We start from the raw sequence: 15,354 nt of genomic DNA, 5'->3' as shown, positions 1-15,354 counted from the left end.
ACTTGCTTGATGTGTTAGATTTCCTGAACTGCTATTTCCCCCCCTCTTTCTTTTTTTAATAATAAAAAAAAAATTCTGCAAAGAAAAAAACCAGTGGATTTAACTATGGATAGGTCATTGGTGACTTCGGGCAAGCAGTCTGGGCAACTTCAACTCCTATGTTTCTCATTCTGGTCTCTGCCTAGACTTTGTCATTGAATATAAGGTCTTTTTTTGAGAATCAGGGCTACTAAACCTCTTGTCTTTGCAACCCCCACACCAGCTACCAAGGGAGGTGATAAATACCTGGATTGATCTGATTCATTATCCCCTGAGCATTCATTGGGAACCAAGAGGAGATACAGTCCTGGCTCCCAAACCATATGCATTGAAAGGGACTGATGCAAACCTCCACCTCGAACTGATAGCATCAACACAGCCTTCTTTCTCTGTTCCATTTTTAAATCTCTTTGCAACCTTGCCTGGATCCATCTTTGCTACTTCATCATATGTTATTTCCTCTCCTACATTCTACAATTCTAACTGGTCTCTCTCACATGCCGCTTAGCTTACCTTCATGCTTTGGAATTGGCCATCTTTCTTGTCTGGAATGTTCTACCACCTCCCTTGTAACTCAGCTTCCCCAGCTTCCCCCAAGTCTCAGCTTTGTGTCCACGTTCTGTAGGAGGCCCTTCTCAGTCCCTCATTCTGCTTAGCGCCTTCTGAGATCACTTTCCCTTCACAGTGTCTGTATCTTGTATGTACCATCTTTGACATGTCTTCCCCCAGTTAGAATGTGAGTCCCCTTGAGGGCAGGAACTGCTGTCTCCTGAGCTCTTACCCCAGTGCCTAGCGCACTCTAGGTGTTTAATAAATGTTTGTTAACTAATTGTTTTCCTCCTGGACACAACTCAAGCCACGCCTTCTGCTTGAAGCATTTCCCGATTCCACAACGGTGTGCGCCCTAGACTAGCTTGTATTTTTTATTTACTCTGTTCATTGTATTTAATCTCACAGTCTTTTATTTATATTCTCTTGTATCTATTCTTCTTATTTTTCTAAGGACATGTACTTATATACATATGAATTTACCTACATCTATACACACATGCGTATACACACATATATACATATATACACATACATATGTATATGGGTAGAGATGTCTATGATCTTGTCTCCCATCATTAGAATTTAAGTTTCTTGCAAGCAGGGATGGTTTCATTCATTTGTGTCCCCTGGACCTACCACCATTCCTGGCACAGAGTATGGTCTTAATAAATACTTGATGATTGGTTAATTGATTGAGGGAACTCAATACTGCTGCATGAGGCGGGTCACATTAATATCCACCAGTCAGGGAGTCAGTAAGTCTGAGTTCTACTCCATTTCTGTTCTGAGTTTTCTGTATGACCTTGGGTGAGTCTCTCCCTGTCTGGGTTTCACTTCTCTTCATCTGTAAAAGGAGGGGTGTGAACTGGATGTTCCAGGGTCCCTTTCAACAATCAACCATCAATAGTGTTTCTTCTAAGCAAGCACTTTGGATCTAAGGATCAAATGTTGTTTTTGAAAATCATGTAGACTCTGCCTTCAGGGGGCTTACCTTCTCAGTTCTGTGATCTATGACAACATGCATTTATTAAGCACTTCCTGTATGCCAGGCTGTAGGGATACAGAGGATGGCAAAACACATTTAGGGTTAGTCTACAGTCTAATGAGGGTCACAACATGAAAACCACCCAGGGACAACAACAGACAAAATAAAGTGGAGAGAATCAACAGAGGGAAGACGCTAAGGCTTCTTGCAGATGGAGGACATTTAGCTGGAACTTCAATAATAGTAATATAGTCTTGCTTTCAAGGAGCTTATATTCTACCTGAATGCTTTATGAAGGGAATAGGCTTTTGTGGGAGGGCAGAGGGTTAAAGTAAAAGCCATTACTTTGTGTTGGATGGAGCGGTGTTTAAGCTAAGAGGCAAACCAACATAGCTTTAACATCCTTCCAACCAAAGCAGGCACACCCCTCATGGTGCTCTTCAAAACCCACAAAATACCAGCTTTGCTCTTACCTCAGGAGCCATGCTATTTCATCCAGCAACAGTTGAAAAACAAGGCTTTGACCTCAACCTAAACAACTCCATCTTCTGGACCGTTGGATTGATGCCATTTCCCCACTACCCATCACTCCCAGTTGAGTTGAAGAAATAGAAAGCTGTTAAGGTCTCATGGTGCCCATTCAGGGTAGCTTCCCCTACTTTGACCAGTTCTGGGGGCCACTCCTAACTGTTGGCACCATCTAGTGAATTGTCAGTAAATTCACAGATGGATTTTGGTGATCTTGTGATTAAACCACAGGGAGCTGCTTTGGAGCTTACTGTACTCTTCTCTAAGGATGGAACCTTTCAAGGAAAGAGGGAAGCAGTTGCCCCTATACATACTGATCAGAAGCTCACACAAAGCCAGGAGACAAAGAAGTGACCTTTGATTTCACTACAGAGAAAAGGGGGGAATCTATTAGAGTCTGTCCCAGGAGGACAGGACTAGTGGAAAGCACACAGAATTTGGAGTCAGAGAGCCTCGATTTGAACCAGCTCTGACACCTAACCAGCTGTGTGACTGGGCAAATAATAATGATAATACAGCTAACGTTTAGACAGCCCCTATTATGTGCCAAGCACTGTACTAAGCACTTTGCAATCATTCTCTCATTTGTCCTCAGCAACCTTGGGAGGAAAGTTGGCCTTCCAGCAGTCACAGATCTAGAGCACATTGAGAGGGCCTCACATCCAAGTTTCCACACTCAGAATAAACCATCAGATAAATGGGGGGAAGGGGAGAAGCTTCAGGGACCACACTGACAGATTCTTCTGAAGTTGCAAGTCAAAGATTAGAACTTCAAGCTGTGTGAAAACACCTGTGAATCATAGACTTAATTTATTTTTCTGCCCCTACTGAGGATGTGTTTGTGTATATGTGTGCTATGAGTGTGAGAAGACACCACCTCAGGATAAAAGAGAGTGAACATTGCCACAGTTCATTATATGAAATGCTAAAAATGTTACCTTTGGGGCACATGCATAAACGTATTATATCCTGCCTTTTCCCCATTTCCAAATTTTGGCAAGTGGTATTTGTGAGCATCCCATCTTATAGCTCCAAATGGAAACCCTCGTTAATTCATGAGGTTGTTGACATCAACGGTCATTTGTACTGAGCCGTGTTTCTGCGATGGTGGGCATCATCAGCTCAGAAAATTCGGTTCATCAGAATATTTCATTTTCTGACCATACTGATGAACTGCAGAATTTCCTACGTGTATCTGTTCATTTCATTTGTCCATATTTTAAGAAAAGAAACACTTTCTCAGCAACTCTGCTCTGGTAATTAGCTGACTCATAGCTGCCAACTTTGTTTGTCTTGTTACACTGAAATCTCCTTGACTGCTTCTTAAATTTCCCATCGTTCCTTACCACTGGGCGCTGCCACAAAGAGATGAGTTTCTATGGTAAAAGCGCCAACAGCCCCCAGTGCTGTTCCACCCTATTATTATTACTGTGGGTTTTTGTTGTTGTTAAATATAGTAACTATAGCCTCACAATTCAAGCCAGAATCCTTTTGTCATCTCATCCTTCTTCAAATCGACCATTTTCTCATTGCGGGACATTTGTAATACAAACATGAGTTAATTTAAACCTGACCTCAGTCTCCTAGGATCACAGAATCTTGGAGCCCAAAGAGCCTTCAGACTATCTAGTTCAAACCATACCAGAATAGAAGTCCCCTGTATGACTTCCCGTATAAGTGTATCTAGGCTCTACTTGCACACCTCTGCTGATAGGGAGCTCACTCCCCTGGGAGGCAATCCATTACACTTTGAGAGAACTCTCATTATTAAGATGGTTTTCCTAGTGTGAAACCCATCTCTTGTCCCTAGCTCTGCCCTTTGGACCAACCAGGACAAGTCTACATGACAGCCCTTCAAAGCCTGGAAGACCCACCCCATTCTTCAAGTTAAACATCCCAAATCTTTCAACTCCAGTCTCTTTACCATCCTCTTCACCCTACCCTGAACCTGCTTGAGATGTTTGCTCTCTTTTCTAAAATGTGGCTCTCAGAACTGAATACGGTCTGCCCAGACCGGATTGCAATGGAACTATCACCTCTATTGCTTCTCATCCTTCTGGAGCAGCATGAAGTTTCCATGAGCTTTTCTGTTACTGTGCCATTTCTTTGGCTCCATTGGAGCTTCCAGATTGCTAAATTCTCTGGATCATTTCTTTTTCAGATGAGTTGGTCTGTAGCTATCCTTTCTCCTTCTTATACTTGGGAAGCTATGTCCAAGTATAGGTCATTTATTCCTATTCTATTTCATTTTGTGAAGTCAATCTTATCATTCTAACCTGATGAGTGAAATCTTTCTGGATCCTAGCACAATCACCCAACATGACACGTAATCTGTGGAATTCATACTATTCCCTCATCCAAGGCATGGACTCAAAATGTCAAATAGCACAGAACCAAGGACAGATCCCTGAAGTCATTCAGCAATTGATAGGCATCCTTTTAATTTCCAATTCTTTGCCACCATGACAAAAGCTGCTATAAATAGTTTTACACATGTAAGTCTTTTTCCCTCTTTTGTAATTTCTTTGGGATACAGACTTGGTAGGGGTTTTGCTAGATCAAAGTATATGGACAGTTTTGTAGCCTTTTGGGCATAGTTCCAAATTGTTCTCCAGAATGGTTGGATCCATTCACAACTCCACCAACAATGCATTAGTGTCCCAATTTTCCCACATCTTCTCCAACATTTATCATTTTCCTTTTCTGTAATATTAGCTAAACTGATAGGTGTGAGGTAGGACCTCAGAACTGCTTTAATTTGCATTTCTCTAATCAGTGGTGATTTAGAACCTATTTTCACATGTCTATGGATAGCCTTAATTTCTTCTGCTGAAAACTGCCTGTTCATATCCTTTGGGGAATGACTTGTATTCTTATAAATTTGACTCAGTTCTCTATATATTTTAGAAATGAGGCCCTTCTTCAGAGATACTAGCTGTAAAAATTGTTTCCCAGCTTTATATTGGTTGTATTCTAATCTTGGTTGCATTGGCTTTGTTTGTGCAAAATCTTTTTAATTTAATGTAATCAAAATTATCCATTTTGCATTTCATAATGTTCTGGCTCTTGTTTGGTCATAAATTCTTCCCTTCTCCATAAATCTGACAGATAAACTATTCCTTGCTTTCCTAATTTTGTTTATGGTATCACCCTTTATGTCTAAATCATGTACCCATGTCAATCTTATCTTAATACATAGTGCAAGATGTTGGTCTATGCCTAGTTTCTGCCATACTGGTTTCCAGTTTTCCCAGCAATTTTTGTCAGCTAGTGAGTTCTTGTCCCAGAAGCTGGGGTCTTTGAGTTTATCAAACACTAGATTACTCTGATCACTTACCACTGTGTCTTGTGTACCTATTCTATTTCACTGATCCACTACTCTATTTCTAAGCTAGTCTCAGATAGCTTTGATGATTATCACTTTATAATGTAGTTTGAGATCTAGTATGACTAGGGCACCTTCCTTTGCATTTTTTTTTTTATTAATTCCCTTGATGTTCTTGCCCTTTTGTTTTGCCAGATGAATTTTGTTGTTATTTTTTCTAGCTCTATAAAACAACTTTGGGTAATTTGATTGGTATGGCATTAATAATTAAATTAATTTAGGTAGAATTGTAATTTTTATTATATTGGCTTGGCCTACCCATGAGCAGTTGATTTTTTCCATTTGTTTAGATCTCACTTTATTTGTATGAAAAGTGTTTTGTAATTGTGTTCATGTAGTTTCTGAATTTGTCTTGGCAGGTAGACTCCCAAGTATTTTATATTGTCTACACTTACCCATCCTTTTTTTAAAATTAATTAATTTATTTTTAGTTTTCAACATTCACTTTCACAAGATTTTGAGCTCCAAATTTTCTCCCATCTCTCCCCTCTGCCCACCCTAAGACAGCATGCATTCTGATTACCATTTCCCTCAATCTGCCCTCCTTTCTATCATACCTCTCCTTTCTCTTATTCCCTTTCCCTCTATTTTCTTGTAGGGCAAGATAGATTTTTATACCCCATTGCCTATATGTCTTATTTTCCGGTTGCATGTAAAAACAATCTTTAACATTCATTTTTAAAACTTTGAGTTCCATCTACTCTTCCTTCCTTCCTTCCTTCCTTCCTTCCTTCCTTCCTTCCTTCCTTCCTTCCTTCCTTCCTTCCTTCCTTCCTTCCTTCCTTCCCACCCATCCCCTCTGAGAAGGCAAGCAATTCAATATGGGTTATACATGTGTAGTTACACAAAACACTTCCATAACAGTCATATCATGAAAGACTAACTATGTTTCCCTTCATCCTATCTTGCCCCCCATTTATTCTATTCTCTTTTGACCCTATCCCTCCTCAAAAGTGTTTACTTCTAATTACCCCCTCCTCCCATTTGCCCTCTCTTCTATCATTCCCCCAAACCCACATATCCCCTTCCCCCCTACTTTCCTGTAGTGTAAGATAGATTTTCATACCAAATTGAGTGTGCATATTATTCCCTCCTTAAGCCAAAAGTGATGAGAGTAAGGTTCACTCTTTCCCTCTTACCTTCCCTACTTTTCCCTTCCATGGAAAAAGCTTTTTCTTGCCTCTTTTATATGAGATAGTTTGCCTCATTCTATTTCTCCCTTTCTCCTTCCAATATATTCTTCTCTCACCCCTTTAATTTTACTTTTTTTAGATATCATCCCTTCCTATTCAACTCACCCTGTGCCCTCTGTCTATATGTATATAATCCCTCCAAGTACACTAATACTGAGAAAAATCTCAAGAATTACAAACAAGATCTTTTCGTGTAGGAATGTAAACAGTTCAACTTTAGTAAGTCCCTTATGATTTCTCTTTCCTGTTTACCATGCTTCTCTTGATTCTTGCATTTGAAAGTCAAATTTTCTAATCACCTCTGGTCTTTTCATCAAGAATGCTTGAAAGTCCTCTATTTCATTGAATGACCATTTTTCCCCTGAAGTATTATACTCAGTTTTACTGGGTAGGTGATTCTTGATTTTAATCCTAGTTCCTTTGACTTCTGGAATATCATATTCCAAGTCCTGTGATCCCTTGATTTGGAAACTGCTAGATCTTGTGTTGTCCTGATTTTATTTCCACAATACTCAAATTATTTCTTTCTGGCTACTTGCAATATTTTCTCCTTGACCTGGGAGCTCTGGAATTGGGCTACAATATTCCTAGGAGTTTTCCTTTTGGAATCTCTTGCAGGAAGCGATTGGTGGATTCTTTCAATATCTATTTTACCCTCTGGCCCTACAATATCAGGGCAGTTTTCCTTGATAATTTCTTAAAAGATGATGTCTAGGCTCTTTTTTGGATCATGGCTTTCAGGTAGTCCCATAATTTTGAAACTGTCTCTCCTGGATCTATTTTCCAGGTCAATTGTTTTTCCAATGAGATATTTCACGTGGTCTGCTATTTTTTCATTCCTTTGGCTTTGTTTTGTAATTTCTTGATTTTCATAAAGTCATTAGCTTCCATCTGCTCCATTCTAATCTTTAAGGAATTATTTTCTTTAGTGAGCTTTTGAACTTCCTTTTCCATCTGGGCCAATTCTGCTTTTTAGGGTATTCTTCTCCTCATTGGCTTTTTGGATCTCTTTGGCCATTTAGATTAGTCTATTTTTTTAAAGTGTTATTTTCTTCAGCATTTTTTTTTGTTTACTTTAGCAAGCAGTTGACTCTTTTTTCATGATTTTCTTGCGTGATGCATTTCTCTTCCCAATTTTTTCTTTCCTTCTCTTACTTGATTTTCAAAATCCTTTTTGGTCTCTTCCATGGCCTGAGACCAATTCATATTTTTCTTGGAGACTTTGGATGGAGGAGCTTTGACTTTGTTGTCTTCTGTTTGTGTACTTTGGTCTTCCTTATCACCAAAGTAAGATTCTATAGTCTGATTCTTTTTCTAGCTTTTGCTCATTTCCCCAGCCATTTACTTGACTTTTGAACTCTTTGTCAAGGTAGTTCTCTGCTTCCAGTGGGGGGGGGGGGGTGTATATATATATATACCACAATCTGTGGGCCTAGAGCTCCAGAAACAGTGGCTGCCACTGCCCTGCTGCTGCTGGGGGCTCCTCCTCAATGTACTCTTCCACCCTCTCTGCTGCCCTGGGGCTGTGGCCAGACCACTCTACTCTCACAGAGGTCCCACAGGTTTTTTCCACTGACCTTCCAATTTGTCCTTAGCATTTTGGGGTCATGAAGTCTGGAAACCACCACAGGTGTGAGAGATTCAGTCCCCCCAAGGCCTGCTCAGTTCCCTTCTGTGCCAGCACAGCCCACACTAGACTGCATTCTGCTCCCAGCCTGGCACTATAGACACTTCTTGGTGACCTTCCAGGCTGCCTTGGGCTAGAGATTCACTTCACTCCATCATTCTGTGGGTTCTGCAGTGTTGCTACTCCTCCATCTTTGCCTCTTCTCTCCATTCTTTTTTTTTATTAACACTTTTTTATTGATATCTCATTGTATCAACTGCATTTCCAAAAGTATCCTTCTCTATACCCTGCCCAGAGAGTCATTTTTTTTTTGTAAGAAAAAAGAAAAAAGGTGGGTGGGGGAGGGAGCAGTTCAATAAAATAGACAACTCATCAGCTGACTCAAATAGTATACAAAATGCTCTACACCTATAGCACAACGTCTCTGCAAAGAAGGGAAAGAATACATTTTCTTCTTTCGTTTTTAAGGACAAGCTCAATGCTTTGGTGGTGTAGTTGGTGGTTTCCATTTGTATGATTATAGTCATTGGGGTTTTTTCTCTGCTGACTCCACTCTGCATCACTTTGTGTAAGTCTCCCCACGCTTCTCTAAACTTTTCGTAGACCTCATTTCTTAAGGAACAGTAATAGTTCGTTGAATTCACGTACCACAGCTTCTCCATTCCCCAACTGATGGGCATCTACTTTATTTCTAGGCTTTGCTACTATAAAAAAAAAAGTGTTGCTATAACTATTTTGATTTACATAGGACCTTTCTTTCTCTCTTTGACCTGTTTGAGGCATATGCCTAGTAGTGGGATGTCTGGGGCACAACCCAATCCATATCAGCCCTAACAGGTGACTTCTTCCTTTTCTGAGCGTTCATAGACGAGCCTTTCAGTAATCCATTTCTGCATTTTGCTGGGATTCAAGCTCACTAAAGAAAACCTAAAGAATTGAATAGCTATTAATTCTCTCTTTTATCCTTTATCACCATTCCATCCACCCTTTGATTAAGCTCCTCTTTCTTTAATCATCCTCTTGCTACCAGCAGAGCTCAAATTCATCAACCTCCATTCTGAGCTTTCGCCCTCATGACACCATTCTTACAGCATCCTACTCTCCTTTGGTATTCTTCGTTTATTGCATACCTTGGCTTCCATCTTCCGTACTTTTCTTGTTAGATGCCATTATTCTCCTTTAGAAGATTCCTGACTTGCTTTTCAATGGAATTGCTTACACTCTTTGTGTCTTTAGGATTTCATTCTTAAGGGTTTCCCATCCTTCCTGGACCAACTTCCCCTCTAGAATTTCAGGCCATGGAGAATATCCTTTCTTTAAACTCAAGCTGGAATGTGCTTGGCTTTCCTCTACCTATCAAAACTCTAAGAAGGCATGGTCTCTTTCTCCTAAAGTTCCCATCATTTCTACTTCATTAATGAGTTCCTCCTTATTAGCTGGGATCAGCTTCAGACTCACAAATTTCCTTTTACCTTTTGAAGAATAAAATTAAAACAAGTGAAAAATTTATTTGTGGCCTTTTTATTAGGAAAAGATTAATATATTTGCATAGTCAGAGACCCTCATCCCTGTGAGGCCATGTCTCAGTATGAGATCTGTGACGCTTCCCAATTCATCATCCATTTCCTCTATCTGGCTTGGAGGTGTATAGTATAATATTTCTGTTTCTTTTTTCTTTCAGTCTCTCCTGAATGCTCTCTACTACACTTCTCTCCTCAGGTGCCTGGATTTCTTCTCGTGAGCATATTTTTGTAAGATACAATGTTACCCTCTTTTGTCTACTTTGTTGCTTTGCAATGTTACAGCTCTTTAGAGGTCCCACCAAGTCTCCATGCTATGATGTGGGATTTGCCTTCTTGAATTAGAATCTCTAGATCATCTTGTTTACTACATTATGTGTATATATGTATATGAAAAAGGAGGAGTGAGAAAGAGATAGAGGAGAAACAGAATGGGAGACAGTGAAAAGAGAAAGAGAATAGACTGTTAAGAATTAGGATATACAATATATTCAGACATGTGTGTATGTGTGTGTAGAGAGAGAGAGACATAGAAAAATATGAAAACCAACAATACTGACAAAAAGTCATTGGTCATTTCTTGACCAGGTGTGAGTGCCAATAAATCTGTCCCTGGTCCCAGCACATGCCTTAGCTCTCCTAAGTAAGCTGTACGCTGCAGGTTGAACATCCCATAAATCTTAACCTAAAGGAACGCACTTTTTTTGTGTGCCTATTGAGTTGATCCCACCATGTCATCCACAGCTTCCCCTTCTCTGTTGCTCTGCAAGGTGATGATATCCAACAAACTATTATAGGCCTGAGAAAGCTCCTCAAGTTTCCTTTCCATCTCCTGAGCCTGCTCCCTAAGTTCTTCTGCCATCTCAGCCTTGGCCCCCTCCAGTAAATGGTGCAGATCATGTATGAAGGTAATCATGTCCACCAGAACCAGTGCACCTGCTGAAATGGCGCTCACCATCCTGGAGCCTTTGGTCATGGCTAGGGCTGTACCACCAAAGGCTTTCTCCACCTTTTGGGCACTCTGAGTTGAGAGGTTGCCAGTAGTCATGAAATTTTTGGCAGTCCTAGTTAAACAGGGATTGGCTTTGGCCAAGCGGAAGGCATGGATGTTCTTTTTTATTTCTTCCATAACTTGGTTACCCATAGAAACACACTTCTGAGCGACAGAAACAACATGGGGTGCCTCCCTACACAACACTGCCACAGCCGCTTGTCCCCTGGTCCCCTTGTAGTTGCTCACTCGCTCTCTTGCTGCTGAATTCCTGGCACGTTCAATGACGCTTGAGGAAAGGCTAGTCATGGAAGCTACTGCCCCCAAGCCAATCCCAGAAGCTGAGAGGATCAAGCTTCCTCCTGCTGTGATTGGCACAAGAGCCAAGCCCAGGATGCTCATGACACCAGAGAGGACACTGGCGGAACCTGCTATCACATTGGTGATGGCGCATTTCTTGTGGGTCCTGTCAATTTGGTCTGCAGCAGCATGGAGGCCTTGGATACGCTCCTCTAGTTCTGTCTTCTTCTCAGGAAACTCTTTCAGAAAGATTTTGTCCTCAGCTGAGAGACTGTCATCTTGCAAAATGATGTCACCAAACAGCTTGTCTCCATGTAATCCACACAGGGTCTCATAGAGTGCATTAGCTTCTGCCCTATGAATGATTGATGATGATATTAATAATAATAGCTAACATTTATGTAGTACTTATTATGTGCCAGGACTGTGCTAAGCACTTTGCAACCACCCTGGAAAGTGGATGCTATTATAATCTCCATTTTACAGATAAGGAAACTGAGGCAAATAGTGGGTAAGTGACTTGCCCAGGGTCACACAACTAAGAAGTATCTGAGACTGGATTTGAACTCAGGTCTTCTAACTCCAAGCCTGGCATGTTATACCTCAGGAGTTGCCTCGCTGCCCAAATAACAAAATAAATTGCATTTCTATACTCAGATCATAGAATTTCAGAGCATAAAAGAAGTCTGTCAGAAATGGAAATCCTCTTGAGTCCTGGGCATTGGAGGCACCATGGAACAGGGGAAAGTGCACTTGACTGATATGCTGAAATTCCAATTTGGACCTCTTCAATCAATGGATCAGGTATTCATTAAGCCTCAACCATGTGTCAGGCATTATGCTAGGTGCTTCTACAAAAACAAACAAAAGTCCCTGTCCTCAGGAAGGTTATAATCCACTAGAATTCCCTTCTCTGATTTTCAGGTTTCTCATCTGTGAAGCGATGTGGTAGGATTAAATGAATGTTAAGGCCCCTTCCATCTCTAAACCAATGATCCTCTTCATGAAAGGCAGAGTGCTGGCCACTGGGGGAAGGAAAATACAATCCCTGCCCTCAGGTCTAATAAGGAGAATTCTGAAAGCTAAAGGGGTTGATCTTTAGGGCTTCCTTCCAAGTTCCCCAATTTCAAATAATTGATTTTTGGAAGAAGAAGTCAATTCTATGTGCCTGAGCAAAAAGAAGATTGCTTCCTTGGGGGGGGGGGGGGAGCATGAGGTAGGGAATGGGGACCTGGTATCCTTCTTGTTAAGGACCTCAGACCAGACCAAGGAGGTGGGGAGAAGGGTACTTTCCCTCTTTTTTTATGCTAAGCTCTGAACTCTATCCTAGCTCAAACTTTCTACAGCACAGAGCCCCCAGTACAGATATTTAAGAAATGTTTGCTGCCTTGAATTGAATGAAAACCTCTGAAAGGTTCAGCCTGATCCCCAAGTCCACTCAGCCTTCCACTGAAGACTACTTTTAGCTGAGGCACTCTCTTGGGGTACACAGAGCTCCCCATTTCACTTCTACCTTCATATCCCCATCACCTGGCACATATCGCAGAGGAACCGGATCAGTAATGGCACCAATATGGAGTCCCATCATGAGGAAATTCCTTATGCCAGTGCAAGTTGATACCTTCTCTATGTAGACTCAGAGGATTGCCTAAAGAGCACTGAGAGGGAAATGATTTGCCCAGGGCCACAGAGACAGCATTGTGAGAGGTGGAACTTTTTATGTATTTTGTATGGACTGATTTATGTGCACCTCATTTCCCTGACAGAATGTAAACTTTGTGAAAGGCAGGGCCAATTCACTTTTGTCTTTGTATCCTCAGTCTCTAGCAAATAGTAGGTGCTTAATAAATGCACATTGATTTGAATTAAATTCAGCTCTCTCTGTTGTGAAGTGATCTCTAGACTTTCTCTCTCTCTCTTTCTCTCTTCCTCTCTCTCTCTCTGTCACACACACATACACACACACACACACACACACACATTCTGCTTTTCTCTGTCTGTATTTCATGGTCTCTGTCCCTCTCTATCTCTGTCTCTATGTTTTTCTTCTTTCTTCTTCCCTCCCCCCTCTTCTTTCTAGCATTGTCTTCCTTTGTATCTGAACTTTATTCTTGGTCTACATTGATGTGACATCATGACCCTGGTAACTCTCTTCAGCAACTGAGATTAGTGTGGTAATTAATAATATCATTCTTGAACAAGAATGACTGCTTTTTATCAATGACTAGGGAATGAGCAGATGGATGGTTATCCAATTGGCAATGAACATGAAGATAGGAGGGAGAGATAACATGTGAGATGCCAGAGTCTGGATATAATTTATAGGATCATAGATTTAGAATTTAAAAGGTCCTTAGGTACCATCAAATTCAACCCAATCTTTTTTATAGATGAAGGAATTGAGTCTGGAAGAGTTAAATGACTTTTCCAGGGTCACACATTGAGTAAATGTTTGAGACAAGATTTGAACTCAGGTCTTCCTGCCTCCAAGGCCCAGTGTTCTATCCACTGTGCCACCTTAGTAGAGGCACATAGTAGATATGCAATAAGTGACTGATTGATTGATGGTGTTGGGTCATCAAGTGCCTCTCCAAACATGAGTTTAAAACTTTCTATTGTTATAAAGTCCATTGTCGACCTGTGATCAACTCAATTGTTGAACCTCTTCATGCTTGGCTGTCCTTGGACAGCAGATAGAGAGTCTTCACATAACCAATGTATATCTGGCTTGAAAAAGTCCTGCTGGAGCTCATGCTCTGTTGATATAATATCTAAGGACCCAGAGTCACTGCCACCCTGTGCCATGGCATTGGACAAGGGTGCAGTGAGGTGGGTTGGGATCCTGGACAGTATCACTCATGGTCAGTGACAGAGAGAAAAATTATTGCATTCTTTGCCCCGATCAGAAATCTGAGACACTGTGCTACCTTGTGCTACTTCATTATGGAAAAGAAGCTGACCAAGATGGCGAGACACCATATCATTCAATGACTGTTTCTGGAGAAAAGAAGACTCTGATCCCTCTGAACTCTGCCATTCCATGTTCCAAGGCCCCTCCCAACCCTGACATTCCCTGTTCTAAGGCCCTTCCCAACTCAGCATTCTATGTTCTTAGATCCCTTCTAGCTCTGATATTACATGTTCTAAAGACATAAAAGTTATTTTTAAGTATGTAAGGATTTATCATGCAGAAAAAGAATTAAACTTATTCTCTATGGCCCTAGAGGACAGAAGAACACTGGAAAGAACAGTGGAAAGAACAGTCCACTAGTTCTTTGACCTGGACAAATCACTTACCTTCCCTGGGCCTCAGTTTCCTCATCTGTAAAATGAGGGGGTGATATAACCTCTAAAATCCTTTCTAGTTCTAAACCTATGACCTCTAACTTCCATGAGTCTCAGTTTCCTCATCTGTAAAGTGAAGATAATGATAGCATCTATCTCCCAGAGTCATTGTAAGGATAAAATGAGATATTTGGAAAACTTTTTGCAAACCTTAAAGCACTCTAAAAATGAGCTATTATTAGTGCTGATTAGTGCTATGGAACCTAGGAACCCAAGTTGAACAAAAGGGCGCCAGTAGGAGTTCATGGCATGCCTGATGGTGACACCTACTGAAAAATTGTGAGATTGCATCCTAGTTTGATGAGACACTACAAAAATTCAGGCAAAAGGAAAAGGATAGATACATTAATTACAGATCTTTAGTGTTGCAAGGCTCCTTGGAGGTCCTGAAGGCCAACTCTCTCATTCTGCAGGTAAGGAAACTGAGATTGAGAGAGAAGACGTGACTTCTCCACCACCACAAGTAGCAGAGGTAGCATTCGAATTCAGGCCTTCAAACTGTGGTGCATTTCTACTGAATCAGACTTCTTTTACTACATGATGTTTTCTGTAAGCTGTAGTGGGTCACATATGAAGCCACTCAACCTCAGTCATCCAATGGGATACCCCACTGAACACATCATTACAAAGCTCTTCCTGGTCCACCTTTCTTCCCGCAAGCTTGAGAACGTTTTCATTTAAACCATGATATAACTCTGAAGCCTTTGGATGGCTTGAGCTTCAGATTTTGGGGTTACTTGCCTCACCACTCTGAGCCTCAGTTTCTACGTCTATCAAATGGGCATAGTAACACTTATAGCAACTGCCTCACAGGGTTGTTATGAGACTTCGATGTAATAATGTATGTAAAGAGCTTTACAAGAGCTTTAGAGTACTATAGAAATGACAG

At 41.0% G+C, this 15,354-nt stretch overlaps 1 protein-coding gene across 6 annotated transcripts in view; it reads right to left on the bottom strand.

Annotated features, from left to right (window-relative positions):
* Positions 1–4,517: 4,517 nt before the first annotated feature.
* The window catches only part of LOC140534643 (apolipoprotein L6-like), a 31,277-nt gene continuing 20,440 nt past the window's right edge, over positions 4,518–15,354 (bottom strand). For all 6 annotated transcript variants that reach the window (XM_072655883.1, XM_072655884.1, XM_072655881.1 and 3 more), the window contains one exon: positions 4,518–11,475. In XM_072655883.1, coding sequence (XP_072511984.1) covers positions 10,542–11,475 — 934 coding nt within the window. In that variant the 3' untranslated portion in view covers positions 4,518–10,541. The remainder of the gene's footprint in view (positions 11,476–15,354) is intronic.

This window comes from Notamacropus eugenii, chromosome 3 (assembly GCF_028372415.1).
Source record: "Notamacropus eugenii isolate mMacEug1 chromosome 3, mMacEug1.pri_v2, whole genome shotgun sequence".
In the NCBI taxonomy this organism is placed as follows: domain Eukaryota; kingdom Metazoa; phylum Chordata; class Mammalia; order Diprotodontia; family Macropodidae; genus Notamacropus; species Notamacropus eugenii.
This window is presented reverse-complemented; position numbering and strand designations above follow the sequence as displayed.